The sequence below is a fragment of the Poecilia formosa genome, unplaced genomic scaffold (assembly GCF_000485575.1).
Source record: "Poecilia formosa unplaced genomic scaffold, Poecilia_formosa-5.1.2 Scaffold62, whole genome shotgun sequence".
In the NCBI taxonomy this organism is placed as follows: domain Eukaryota; kingdom Metazoa; phylum Chordata; class Actinopteri; order Cyprinodontiformes; family Poeciliidae; genus Poecilia; species Poecilia formosa.
The window spans coordinates 1,075,234-1,090,570 of NW_006800001.1; the positions used below are offsets into that span (position 1 = coordinate 1,075,234).

The 15,337-nt window shown below is 40.2% G+C and overlaps 1 protein-coding gene across 5 annotated transcripts in view; it reads left to right on the top strand.

Moving 5' to 3' along the window:
* The window catches only part of plxna1b (plexin A1b), a 211,740-nt gene that overhangs the window by 134,728 nt on the left and 61,675 nt on the right, over positions 1-15,337 (top strand). For all 5 annotated transcript variants that reach the window (XM_007554216.2, XM_007554219.2, XM_007554218.2 and 2 more), the window contains exon 10: positions 1,642-1,842. In XM_007554216.2, coding sequence (XP_007554278.1) covers positions 1,642-1,842 — 201 coding nt within the window. The remainder of the gene's footprint in view (positions 1-1,641; positions 1,843-15,337) is intronic.

The window sequence follows — 15,337 nt, forward strand, 5'->3', positions numbered from 1 at the left end:
CAAAGCCAGGGCTAAGCAGGCTAATGAACAAACTCCGGCATTGTGTTCGGGCCCCGGGGACGCACTGTAGCTTCTAATGTAGAGCTGCTACAGCTGGACAAAGGGTAAAGGAAAATTTTACAGACCAGGAGTCAGATATGTGCTTAAAGAGAGAGGTGAGCGAGTGTGAGCTGATGTATCTGCAGTGAATATTAAATGAGGATCTGGTCAAAGATCTTTTTTTTTTTTTTTTGAAGTTCTAATAAGAGTGTGTTACCTAGTGCAGCTGGGAACTTGTTTTTAAAATAGATACTGCAGTAGTTTAGGGGGAATAATCTATCTGAAACCGAATGCATAGTTTCAGGGCCCTTCTTCTTATATAAACGGCTCAATGTGAATTCCCTGACTCTGCATATCTCCTATCATGCAACTCATTTATCTCCATGTTGTAAATTGTGTGATATGTATGACAACTTACAGGCCGGGATCTTTAATTCATTTTGTAGAAATTGCATCACCCACACCCTTGTGGTCTTTCTCTTCCTCCCATTCCGTGTTGATTAGATGTGCGTCCCGCTGCCAAATTGCAACATGGCCACTGTAATGACTTAATCTCTTCCAGCACATGCACAAATTCACTTCTCGGAAAGTTTATGCTCCGAGCGTTTTGCCCCTTCTTGTTCTTGTCCCAAACGTGCTTAATTAATCCAATTGCACATGGAAGGAGCTGTTTGTCTCTAACACATTTGTACAAGGGTATATGCTCAAACACACACACCCTGCTGGGTTTTGTTTCGCAGTTGATGGGTGGCTTCCAGATGATCTATACAAGTGTTTTGGATCTTCCCAGAATCCCAAGCTTGCACGCATACGCTCGGAAATGTGCAACAATTATAGAGCTTGTTATTTTATTTCACTTCATTGCCATAACACTAGCACGGATTCATGGATTCTTAATGGGTAAAAAAATACCCTATATATCTTGCATAAAGACATACAGCATGAGTTTCAACCAGAGGGAGTTTGACCTTGCATTGCATTGCAAAGTGTTCTTATCCCTTGAACCATCATGTTTTTTTTTCCCCCATTAGACTTCATATAATCCTTTGGGATTTTATGTCCTTCACCAACAGTACATAACTATTTATAAGTTAACCATGCTTTAAACATCCCCATAACTTTGTCTCTGACCAGTCTGCTGTTCCTCTGTCTTTATGATGCTGTCTGTTTGCTAATTATCTCTAAAAAAATAAATAAAAAAAAACATTGGGGATCTTCACAGAACAACTCCATGTTGGAGTCAGCTACACACAGATGGACTCTGTTGTCTAACTACTGTTAGAAAACCATATAAAATATTAATTTTACCTCACAGCTGTGTGCTGCTTTGTTTTGGTCTGCTTCTTAAAATCTCAATGAAATGCATTGAGATTTATAGTCAGAACGTGACAGAATTTGGAATAATTGAACAGGGTGTCAATATTTTTGCAAGGCATTGCATGTCGCTACTGCATCACAGATATTAGAAGGTTTTTTTGGTGACAAATTTGATTTTATTGCATATTTTCTTAAATTGTTTTTCTTTCTACTATTTTCTTACCTTTCTATGTTGTTTCTTTTAGAGATAAAAATTAAGTATCTCTTTATTCATATGCTTTCCAGGATTGCCCCCAGATTCTGCCATCAACCCAGATTTACATGCCAGCGGGAGTCACCAAGCCGATCACCTTGGCAGCCAGGAACCTACCCCAACCACAGTCCGGACAGAGGAACTACGAGTGCGTCTTCGACATCCAGGGCGTGACCAAAAGTGTTCCTGCGCTGCGCTTCAACAGCACCTCCATCCAGTGCCAGAAAACAGAGGTGAGCAACAACGGAAAGATTATGGGAATTCTGGGTAAATTGTGGATTGAGGAGATGCGTTTTGTTTATTTATTTTTTTGCACAGTTAATGTTGGAGAACACGGGAGGTGACATGTTCTTTATTCAACATTTCAAAGAAAAATCTAAAGTGTAAAACATAAGAATGCCAGATCACATTTTTATATACAAAGCTACAGTTAAAAAAAGCAAAACTGCACTATTTAATGAACTGCAGTGCAAATGATGTGGTGTATTAGGTTCAAATAGAAAGCATTCTCATTACTTTGTTATAATCAATACAGCTGGGTAACTAAATCATGGTCCCAGAGAAGGCATTGACTTGGTCAAGGTTAAATAATTGCCTCCAACAGCTAATGACCATTCTGGACATAAATGTGCTCACCATCATGATGAATCACTATGCACTCATTGCATACTGGCTTGCTGACAGTCTAGATATACGACCCCATGCTTATACATTGCATTGAACTGCTAGTTGGCAAATAAATATTGTTGTCAAGTATTAAACTTATGATTAAGATGCATGTATACATAATGAGCATTTTCCCAGTCTTTTTATTAGTTCAAATCATAAGTGATTACTTTGGATTTCCTTGAACACGATTTAAAATATTGATCAAGCGCAAGCAAGGCTGAGGAATAGATGTTCACAGTTTGGTTTTACGACGCTAGCAAAAGTGTTCGTAAGGTTACATTGCAACAAAAAAAATACTTAGTTGATGTAACAGACCAATACGAAGTAGTTCATAATCAAGTGAATTTACTTAGCAAATAAAAATTGAACAAGTGTTTTATGCACTTGTTGTCGACCCACTTTACTTTGGTATTTCTCAAACTCCCCAGTTGCTTTTACAAGTCACCCAATTTATGGACGACATACAAAATGCCACGTGTGGCAGAAAGCAAAGTCCTTCACATTGCCCTGATCCTTTAATCCATTTTAAATTTGACAGATTTTACTTGCAAATAAATTAAAAAAAAAAATCTTTCCCCTTTACATCCTGCTCTGTGTACTTTGTGTTGGTCTATCACACAATCCCAGTAAAAGCACATTGATGTTTGCGATGCTGCTGACATGACAAAATGTGACAAAGTTCCAGCGGCATAAACACCACTGCAAGGCTCTGTATGTGCTCATGACTTTAACAGGAAGTGCTGCATATTAACTGGATTTAGTGCTCCCACACAGGGCTTTTTTTTTTTTTTTTCTGCACACTGTCTAGTAAGAACCCGTTTTGTTTGTATGTGTGCAGAGGATTTGCAGGTAGGTCCAGGACTGTTTGATGTTGGAACGTGGCTGTTTTTGCACGCGCATATGTGGCTTCAAAATAGCATGACAGATAAGAGGGTAGCTAGCGTCGCGCTTCATTGAGGCTGAAAATGTGCAGAGGAAGTCTCTCTCTGAACCTAGTTTGGAGCGGATTGATCATGTTTACACCTCCACTCTATACCTCTCCCTCTATTTTCCTCCATCTGCCTGCAGAGCTCATCTTTTTCTCTCTGCCTTCCTGCTGCTCCCTGGTTTCAGCGCTCAATCTTCCTCACATGTTCACCTGCACTCTGCGCTTCTGCACCACAGTGTTTTCTATTTTTGGAAAAGAGATGATGGGTAGTGCTTTTAATTTAGTTTTTCATGCAGGATGGTGAGGTGTCACTGTAACAGAGAATAGTGATTCTGATAAATTAGAACCACTTAGATGTCTTTTTTATTTATTTTTTGATTGCGAAGCTCTTTCACTTGATAATACTCTGAGGTTTCGTCATTTACATATTTGAGCAGCGGTCCGTACTTAGCCGTGGATCTTGACGACTACCCACTGTGACAGTTTTCTGTCCATATCGACGGATAGTCTACAGGTGTTGGCACACACTTGACAGGGAAGGCAGGGATAATTATCCTGCTACAGGGTTGTCTCTCCACAGAGATGTCTGTTTATTGACTCTTTATTGTAGCTGGAAGCCTGGTGTTAATAAGCAACAAAGTCCAGCTCTGGCCAAAAGTTAAATATCTCTATTTGATGTCCACCAAGCAGACACGCTAGCTGTAATTAGCCTCAGGCTGTCAACACTTGGTCCTTGTTTAGCAATTTGCTGCGGCAACTTGACTGCAGCACCACATATCGATGTAGCACATGCATAGAGTCCTCATGCATGCACCCGTATTTAGATTCAGGAGATGAAAAAGGTGCCAGATGCATGAACTTGCTATTAAGGCATAATTCATGCAGACTTGAGCTTATGAGTTTAATTATGTGTCATGAATTATTAGGGTGAGGATCTTATTTTAGCAGAGGAGCAATATTTCACAAGAATAGGGTCTTAAATATTAGTTTATCCATTTATAGACCTTCATATCTCTAGTTTTCACACAGGCTCCTCTCTGTTTGCTCATGCTGTGACAGCGTTCAGCGCGGAGTCTATGAATCATGCATGACTGCGGTGGAAATAGACTTCATCTCCTATGCTGTGTACACATTGCTGCATCTGTTTGTATACACACACGCACACACACACCTATAGCGAGAAGGGTTAATCACTGTCTGCAGGCACGTTGACATGTGCATCTCTCAAACATGGCTTACTGTGAGTCTCCCATGATAGGCCCTGTATGCATCTTTGGATTTGCACTTCTCTCAGACCACTGCAACAACACTGCTTTATGGCTAATCAATGGGATGCTAAACCAGTGGTTTGTCTTTGAGTGACTCAAATGTTTCTCTAAAACCCGTGGGTCAAACTAACACAGCTGAGGAAAAGAGAACAAGTACAGAAACGAGAGTTGTGTTGAGTTATGGGAGTTATGGATACAGTGATGCATTCAGCTGACAGGGGAGATATATATATATATATATATATATATATATATATATATATATATATAATTTTTTTTTCCACAAATACATTTTCATAAATCACAAATTGTGCTTCATAGAAGCTCTGTTCAGTGTGAAATTATCCAGCTCAGATCTGGATTTAAGTTCTGAGGTAGAAATTATCAAATGATGTTTAGACTTATTAAGAAACCGTGAAATAGCCCTTTAATTCAGCATGACTAGAAGCGCTAAAGGATATGCCAACTTTGTGCTGCTTTTGATTTGATCTGAGACAAACATCTTTCCAGAGTGGAGAACACTCTAGTTGGTTTTCAGGAAACTAGTGGGATTTGCTAATTAGTTATGCTCAGCGATCGGTTACTAGCCCATAATAATGTATTTCTCTTCATTGTATGATTTCAAACAGTAAAGGAATGAGCTCAGTAATAGAAGTCATATAGTACAGCGTGTCCTGCTATGTTAATTTAAGAAGAACAAATAAGCAGTAAGCAATAAGCAAATAAGAACACCATGTGCAGCATCCATTTTGAATGTGGCTTATTGGATTACCAAGGAGCTTCAGCTAGGTGTTCTGTGAGATTTTTGCAATTTTTGACTCTGGTGAGAAAATTGTGTTCAGAGCTCAAACCAAGTGCATTTCCAATGTATTGAACAACAACCACATGATGCTAAATCTACTCTCACAAGAGTTAGACCAGTGTTTTGTTTCTTGTCATAAATATGAAAGCTGAATTACGTTGTCTTGAGATCTTTAATGTTTCTTTTTTTGTTTGTTTTTTGTTTTTTTTAACACCTCTGGCATTAAAAGCTAACTGTCGGCTAACTATTATCGCTAATTGTTACCGCTATTGTTAGCAGCTAACAGTTAGCTGGTCTTTTGGTATCTCGTCTGTCACGTTGTAGAAAAAAAAGAAGTGGTGATAAAGTACAAAAGATTCAACTAGATAACTAGATGCTCTAAAAGTGGTGGAGTTTTCTTTCACATTTCAGTAACGGTGTAGTGTTGGCTAGTCCAACAATAACGCTTCAATCTGTGGTTTTCAGAACAAAGAGACATGTGCTGAGCTTCCCGCAGGAGTCGGCGGGAACTCCTGTGGGACTAAACTGAAAACTATACCGATAGCATTGTTTTCTGTTCATCCTTAATGCAATACACACAAAAGGGACAAGTTTCAAAGGAAGAATGAGATAATAGTACTGGTGCAACGCTTCAGCTACAGCGATGATGCCTTTTCCTCATTTGAACTTGGTGCAGTACAACAGATCTTCTCTAAGCTCTGTTTTCACACTGACCGGCTCCACTGTGCGTGATAAGGATCAATTATATTCAGTGTATGTCGACTACAAGAGTACGCATCACAGCGCACAGAAGTCAGAGTTCAACATATTTCAACTTTGACAGTTCAAAGTAGGTAGGTGGTAGGTGCTGTTTCGTCTGCACTTTTTCCAATCTAGGACAAAATCCTTGTTATACAGCCAATGCCAAACATCCGGTGATGCTTTTTGCCCCTCTAAGGCCACTTTAGCAGACTTTGTCAGCACAACATGGCAGCTAAAACTTACTTCCTTATTATTTCAAAATAAAAGTATGAAATAATGATAGCTGTAATTTCCTTCACCAGTCAAAATCACACGCTGACAACAACTGAATTGCACTGTGCAGGACACGTTTCACTTTGACAAGATGTATGCTTTCATTTTTCTATTTCCTTAAACCCCTGGTGTTGAGAGATAAATGTTGAAAGAATTGGGGATCGGGAGTAGACAAAAGAAGACGAGGAGGACAAATGTTGCAAAGGGGAAAAAAAGCAGAGAACCAGAGGAAAGAGAGACTGATTGAGCAAGAACAAAAAGAGATGTAATGCCTGAGAGAGATAGCGACTACAAAAAATGAAGATGAGAGGGTGTTAGATGGACTAAGGAAATTGGAGCTTAATAGACAATTTCAAGTTACATGAATGGAGGAAAGTAGAAGAGGGAGAGAGATGTCGAAAAGAACATAAGGAAAGGGGTGGGGGATCGAGATGAGAGCGTGTGAGAGAAGAAAATCTTCTCCAAAGTCTCTCCTGAGGCCAGAACTCTTTCTCCTCTCTTTCATACAATATCACACCATCCAAGAGGAGACAACTTCACCACAGGATATTCAGAACATCCACAGTCAGATCAGGTTTAAACTCTAGTTTCCCATACTTTGCTGTTTCTACGGTGACTGTGATCACATAATACTCTTATGGAGGATCCCCTGGGAGAAGGCTGTCAATAACCCACTGTATATGTGGTACACAGGATATATGATAGTGCAACTCCAGCTCTATATTAGCCATGTTGGTATTGGCTATCCATATGTGCTCTTGGGAGAATTCAGTGTTTTTGTATTAAGTTTCTGCACACACCAGCTGATCCCAACGGGGGAAAAAAAAAGACCAAGTGGATTATAACCCTGAGGAGAAAGAATGCAGGACTGTAAAGGGTTTGCTTTCGCAAGCAGACATAAAACAAGTAGGCCATGTTTTAAGGTGTTGAGACTTTGAAGATTCTTATTTTTGGGGTGAGGTTTATAAAAACTGCTCAAAGCTCTAAATTTTGCTGTGTTGAGCTTTCATTGGGTTTGTATTGCACAAATAATTCATAGCAGTTTGCAGATCTGGCTTTTGAAGTTGGGAATTTTGCAAAAAAAAAAAAGTAAAATAAAATTTTTATATACCCTGGTAAAGTTAATGAAATGACTCGCTGTCCAACGTCCACTAGCAAATAAATTGTAGAAACGCTCTGGCAATTTTAGAGGAGACAAGGAGGAAAAGCGTGTCCGCTCTGCTTTCTTCTTATTTCTTTTTGCCAGAAAAAGCCCACATTGATACTGACAAATTCACAACCATCAGCCAGACCTTATGGTGGAAATAAACTCTGGTCAGCAGCCACCAAAACAACAAGCTGGTGTCTGGATCAGAGCTGTCCGTTTCTCTGACCTGGAAAAGACAGCTTCCCGGTGTGTGTCGACCAATCAGAGGCAGCGTATCGGGTGAAAGGGCCAATAGGATGCTGAGCTGGGGGCTGTGAAGGCTGTGGTTCCACTGCCAAAGGGGTCACAGGCGCAAACAAGCACTTGTACACACACACGTACACACACAGTGCCTTGTAAAAGTATTCACAGCGCTTACATTTTTACTAATTTTATTTTCAGACAGCCACAAATTTCAGGGTATGTTGCAGGGTTTTATGAGGTGAAGAACAGTGAGATGGGAGGAAAGGGAAATGTAGTATTCAAAATATTTTTACAGATAAAAAGTTGAGAATTCTCCTCTAACAGACCTCAATAAAATTCTGTGCAAATATTGCCTCTAGGAGTCGCCTAAGTTTTAAATTCAACGTCTGTGCCTCAGAGGTTTGCTAGAGAACATTAGTTAACATTTTTACTATCGGTTTTACACATTTAGAAACTCAAATGTGTGCCCACTGTTCAAATTATTTTACTGTCAGGCTAATTGGATAACTACAATTATCTAATTTCAGGTTTTGTAAGAGAGAATCCTTTAGAGTTGGTCCTGAACTTTATAATAAACGTTTTAACATGTGAATATACTCTGATCTAAACCATTATTGTGTGACTATGTTTAGTCTAGCTGTCTTACACAAACTTACACCAAGTCTCTGAGTTTGTTTTTCTGTAGAATTGCTTTTAGTGGCATTTAATTAATTATTTCTGAAGCCTTCCCGTAGGATGACACTGCCACTACCTTGCTTCTGTTTGTTAGTTTTGTTTGGGTGTATCATGGTAAAGGGGCCAGAACTGATATGCTCACTTCTTAATTTGCAAAAGAAAGACTCTAGATTGTTTAATTTTCCTTTCACATTTTACATTGATGCACTACTGTGTGTTCTGTTGAGAGAAATCCCAACAAAACACCTGGAAAACACAACATTGAAAAAGTTCAGCACTTTCAGAACGCTCTCCTGGGCCAAACCGCCGGGCCAAAGAGTCTGGGGAAGATCCTCTGGAGATCTCTTTAACACTAAGGCTGAACGAAATGGCTCAAACTGTTGAAGACTCTACTTTTCTTGGCATCATGGCCCTAAGTGTCGTTAGCTTTTACTTCAGTTGCACGTCTCCACTCTCCTCCCTTTTCCTCCCTCTTTAACCTTCTTTCCTTGTTTCTCCCTGGAGGGCAGGAATGAGAGGACAGATGATATCAGCTCGAGCCGTACACCATTACCTCAACGTCTGATAAACCAGTCGGCCACTCCATCACCCTCCTTTTTTCTCTCGGCTCTTCACCAGGGAGGAGAAAGCAGACGTGGGGTCAGGAGGAGAAAATCTAGTTTGGATATAAGATGTGTGTCTGTGTGTGTTTTCTCAGCGTGCGTAGAGAGCAGCTGTTTGTTGAAGAAGAGATGTGACGTTTTAGAGGTCCTGATGGCATCCAATTAAGGGAGATAAAATGATGATGAATTGCAGTCTGGCTGCGGAGATCAACACCATTGTGTGTGTGTGTGTGTGTGTGTGTGTGTTTGAGAGTGCTCTTGCGCGCGCGCGAACACACTCGTACAGCAAGACGGCCAACTACAAAAGCAACAGATTTGGAGAGAATTGTGGTGTGTGAAGGAAAGATGGTAAAAGCGGAAAAATACAAAGGCAAGAAAGTTCTGATGCAGCGATTTCAGAAAGAATCTGAAAAATAGATTAGGAGAAAAGGTGAAAGATAAGTACAGCTATGGAGGAGAGAACAAATAACCCGTTTACTTCAAATGGGAAATGAGAAGGAAAAAATGGCAAACCAAAATAAAACATAAAAAAAACGGACTAACAGATAAACGAATGGATGCAGAGAGGAAACAGAGGCCTGGAGAAGGGGTCAAACATGTCTGCATGGAGCGAGGGTCACACAGTCCAGTGATAGTCTGTCACACATCCTGACAGAGTGTGTATGTGAAAGAAATGAGTCAGGGTGCTGACGCACGCTTCACTCCTATGACTTTATGAGATTTGTTAATATAACTAACCGACTGCAATAACCGGAGGCCGTAAACCTTTTTATTTTCAATACATCAAAGCGTGCGCATATTTTCAGACATTCGCGCCGTTAAAAGCGTCAGGAAAGAGGCTAATGAGGGCCTTGGTGCTGCTCTGTGTAGGGTAGGTGCGGTGGGGCATGGTACAGTCTGGCCTGGCATGGCCTTACACAGCTTAATGAGATATAAACAGTGGACCTGCCACCTCTTTCAGCCATACCACACACTGACTCTGTTTTAATTGGCCTGCAGACTGCCTGTGTGTTTAAGTGTGTGTGCGTGCGTGCGTGCGTGTGTGTGTGCGTGCATGTGTGTGTGTGTCCCACATGTGGGGGCAGTGGCTGGAATTTACTGTGAGCTGCTGCAAATTAAAGACTGCCATGTGATTGCTCAGATGACACTAATCAGATTTTGATTTCAGGGGAGTGCAGTATTTTTACAGTTGCGTTTTTTTTGTGTGTGTTTTTTTTTCTTCTTTTTTTTTGTATTTCCTTAAAAAAAATATTTGGTACTTTATTCAAGAACGTATTTTTTTGATTATGTCATTAGAAAGTCTTCAAGCCATTTAATCCTGGAGTTGGTGCTTTTTATTTATGCATTTGTTTACACTGGGCGCTTATCTTCCACTGATTCCACTGAGTTTAATGTCTCACAGTCCTTCATTGTCTTGCCCTGCTCCTTTTTCCTCTCTTTCATATTAAAATGCTTGATCATTGAGAATGTTACTGGACAACTTCAGGATGAATTTATCGGGTTCTCCACTCCTGGATTGACAACTGCCCTAAAAGTCGATGACCTCAAATTATTTGTAAATGTCCCTTTAATGTTCCTTAATGTTCCCCAGATTGACCAGAAGCAGCAGTTGCTGCTTTAAGATGATTGCTGATATATTTCCGCCTTGGAATTTTATCAGCACACATCTTCACCAGATCAATGATCCATTATTCATGTTTTTATTTAGTAGCACCAGGCTGCTGAAAGAGTGCACTTGATTTTTTTGCACATATTAGATTCAGCTTTGGTAAATAAACGACAAAAGTGTGGAATCCTCTGCGTATTTGTCCACATAAGAGTAGATTTAAATTGTTTTAGGGAAAAATCTTTTTATGTGAAACCGTAATAAAAAACCTTTCTCTCCTTATTTGTTTTAAGCATCTGACTTCCTTTCTTTGTCCGTCCTATCTTCAGCGTTCTGTCTCTCCTCCAGGTGACGATCAGAACGCCCACGCTCCAGTCTTGGATAAATAAGAATTAATTGCTGCACAGCTATCATCATATGCCAACTGCTCCACCCGTCCTCCACCCCACTTTAATTATCTATTTTTCATTTCTACCTCTCCCCCACATCCATTCAATTTGTAACCTTTACTCTACTCGCGCTCTGGATTTTACCAGTTCAATTTCTTCATGATTATCAGGAGATTAGCAAGAATAAAATTTACCTTCAGGGTCTAACAGAGCTACTGGATTTATTTAGTCATTTTGAGCAGATGTGGTTGCATTTGGGTGGGGAAGACGCACTCCATATGAAGAGTTTTCTGCCAGGAGATGGCATCAACTCTTTTTCTCAAATGCCACTGTCAATGAGACACTTCGATACCAGGGTTTGTGTAGAGTACATGAAAAGTCTAGTATTGAAGCCATGAAAAGTTGATGGTATTTTTGAGATCTAAAGAAGTAGGACTAAAGAAAAAGCTTGAAGATTTATTTCTCTTTCAAAACTTTCTTCTAAATTTCTGGTTATTCATGTTTGTCCATCCATCTTTTTATATCTTTGTAGACATTTCTAGCACATTTACTATTTGGGTTCTTATTTTAAATTAGCAAATAAATGTATTGAGAACTCTGGAATTTTTAGTCTGGAAAAGTCTGAAATTTTAACATGAAAATGTGCAAAAACGTTTTATCAACTATGAGTTATCATCTGTAATTATCTTTCTCTTGATATGTAAAAGCTCACTTTACATATCAAGCATATACTTTATTAAAGTGCTGTTCTTTTGATGAATGAATGCCACAGAACAGTTTTTTTTTTGTTTGTACATGTGCAGGCCTTTTTTTGTAAGCCTGCTGGCGAGTTGGTGAGGGGAGAAAAGCTGCCAGATGAATGGCACAAAGTTGACAGAGAAGCAAAAGGGTGACACTGAAAATATGGACATTTCTGCAAAGTACCACATATCAGATTTTTTCCCTCTGTAAGAAGTCTTGTAGCTTACACTAGCTTAATGTGTTGGCTGAAAAATAAGAAACATTGACTATGACAGCGTTATTTTTCTCTCAAGCCAGCAATTTTTTTCTCCTGCTCCCTTCTTTCTGTGTTTCTTTCTATTAGTGTAGAAAGTATTAGTCCAAGCCTGTGTGTGTGCGTGTGTGTGTGTGTGCGCGTGTGTGGGTCTCTGTGCGAGAGATAAGCTGGCTAACTGGGTCCGGCCATGCTCCAATCCTGTTAGCATTAGCGATTAGCACTGGCTAACAGTCTCCTATTATGAGCAGGGAGTGATTCCAAGTTGCCTGACCTCACACATAGTGTACACACATTCACACTCCCTAAGCTGTGAGAAGGATTACCACTTGATCCTTGATTAGGAGGCCATATCTGCCTGGAAGTTGACTGTGTGTGTATATATGTGTGTATAAATGAGTATGGCGATGCATAAATCTTGACTTGGACAGACACTGTGTGTCGGACCTAATCTAGTCGGGTAAAGACTATTTCAGATGGACCATCTTTGAGTCGGTGTCCTCTGTTTGTTTCATCGCCTGTCCTTTTGTGACATATCTTATAGCTGGAAGGATCTGCAGTTGATTGAAGGATGTGTTCGGTCAGGTCTGACTTTTCTGTCATCACCTTTTGAAAACTGTCAAGAGATGGAGAAAAGCCTGTCTTGTCATCGCTATAGACTTGCCCGGGGCAAGTTTGATATTTTTAGGTGTCCGGCTTCAGAATGACTAATTATCTGACTGTGACCCTCAGAAAGTAGCAGCTGTTATACTTTTAGTTTCCTTCAACCATAGTTCCTGCTGGTGCTCTTATATTCTTTCTCCATTTGTTTGTTCTGCTGTCTTTCCGTCTCTCTCAGGAATATTCTGACAACACATTAGATAAACTCGCATGTTTAACACTTAATTCTCCAGGGTCACTGATTGCCCCACTGATCTCTCTAGCTACATTCAAACATTCACTTTGTCTACAGCACATCTCTGTTAGATTAAAGGATGAGTAATTGCAATTCTACAAACATTCTGAAGAAAATATTTTCTGTTAATTGGCAAGTATCAATAAATTTACCGGCCCCCCTCCAAAAAAACAAAAAAAAAAAACAAAACCCTATTTCAGTGTTGGTAGTGGCTTGATAAACCAACAACATGGTCAATGTTGTTTGATATTAAACACTGAGGAGTACACAACCATATGTTTGTACTTAACACTACAAGCAACATCAACAACCATTCATTTTTTTGTTTTTATTTTTTGGTATTTTATTTATCCCATGATTATTGATTTGCGACGCCAACTTTGGGAACCAAATGTAACAACCACACAGTTGTTACATTTCATTGGAAAAAATACCTGTATACACTTATTTACCGTAATAGTGGGAATGGAGACATGTCTGAAACGGCAGAAGAGTTTTGTCTTTGCTTCTGTCCAAACTGTAGATTTAGCTTTTTAGAATCATGTTCATCCAATAAATGAAGCTAGAAATTATGTAATTACATTTTGTTCATTATATTTATTTAAACAAATTTATCTCTTTCATTATGTTCTTAAACAATAATTGGTTGACATAAAGAATAATGCTTTATTTTTTACATTTTGTGGTTAGTTTGTGTTGGGTAAATCTTGCAAACTGTGTGTGTGTGTGTGTGTGTGTGTGTGTGTGTGTGTGTGTGTGTGTGTTTTGTTGTGTTTTCTCTGCTGTCCCTTAAATATGCATTGTGCCACTGTGCTGATTTACTATAAAACTTTAATAAGCTTTCGGTTCAATGACAGAAGATGAGCTTCAGATCATAACCTGACAATCCCCCACCCTGTTGCCCATTATATGCACGTACATGTCCAGCCACACCTTCTCCCTTACTAATTATTTATGCTTTTTTGAATGAAGACCCCAGAAACCCTCATTTCTCCACACTCTGTGCATGAATCCCCACCTCTTTGTTGATGGATGTGCGAACACAGACACCTTATACCACCGACTAAAACGGAGAGTAAAGGCTAAGCAGTGATGTTCTCAGCTGTCAGCGAATGCCTTCAACATAGAGGTGTGTGCGTGTGTGTTTGCGTGTGTGTGTGTGTGTGGTGCAGATTTTCAAAGAGACTACTTGTCTGGCTGTAAAGCAGGGTTAAGGGGAACACCTACATCCGTCATCTATTAGGTTATCCAGTGGAGTTGGCTGTCTGATTTAGGGGGAAGCAGGGCATGTTCTCATTTGCTGCTCAGCAGAAAAGTGACAGTGAACGGTGCCTTGACCTGCTGTCCTTTACTGTAACAGGTCATCTGTCCTGAGGGGACATGGCACAGCAGCACAAAGACACAGTTAATGACTTTGAAATATAGAAATGGATTCATGTTCATGGAGTCATAGAACACATTTGACGTTGGATTACCGGAGGGAAACCATTCCCTCAGCCCTGCTGTTTGCTGTTTCTAGCAAACAGCAGGGCTGCTGTTTGCTGTTTCTAGCACATTGTTGTGTCTGATGGGTTCACTGAAAATGTGCTGACATGCATCCTTCACTTCAACATTAATCAAAGATATTATTCATCATCTTTCTCCCCCCAGTCTCTAGATTTGCAAACCTCCTGGTTCTGCAAAGTTCTGACTCTGACTTGTCTGTTGCGTTTCGTCATCCAAACCTTCAGCAGTGATGTGTCCCTGAGTATCTTTCTTACCCCCCTTTCTCTTCTGTCCCTTTTGTCTTGAACACTCTCACACACTCAGACATATTATTTTGCTCTCTTCACCCCTTGCAGAAAACGTCTTGTTCTCAGGCACTCTGGGTGGTCTCTTGGTGATGAGGACTGGGAGGGATGGATGGGGGAGGGAACGCTGAAGAAACCCATATGTTTGGACCGGACAAAAATAATGGCCAACGTTCAAAATGCGGTGTTGGTGTGGCGGGTTCCTCTTCCTGTGTTTGCATGTCTTTCTATATTTCATTTATGGTTCCTGTACACGAGTCTTTGATGAATTTTCCAACAGCCTTCTCCAGAAACTGCCCCACGTGCGGGACGCGTATTTATAGCACTGCGCCTGAGATGTTTGGTGTATGCGATAAAGGAATCTGCTTCATATTTCCTTGTTTGACTGCAGGTGTTTTGGGGGCATGGAGATAGACGAGAGAAAGTCAGGCCGAGATTGATAGCGGGAGAGGATCATGCAGAGGTGTGGGGAAGGAATAATGAGAGGCAAAGGAAGACGAGGGGAAGAGGCGGGAAGTCAGGAGGAGGATAGAGGAGAGAAGGAGGCGCAGAGGAATGTGTGAATAGACCAAGGCAGACGTGTCAGAGAACAAATTGAAAATGCCAATTTCACTTTAGTCCCCACCAGTTCAAGCGCTTATAGCCCAGCCATGGCCTCTTATTCCGTGTGTAAATGAATGGTGTCCACGGAATAACACACAATCAC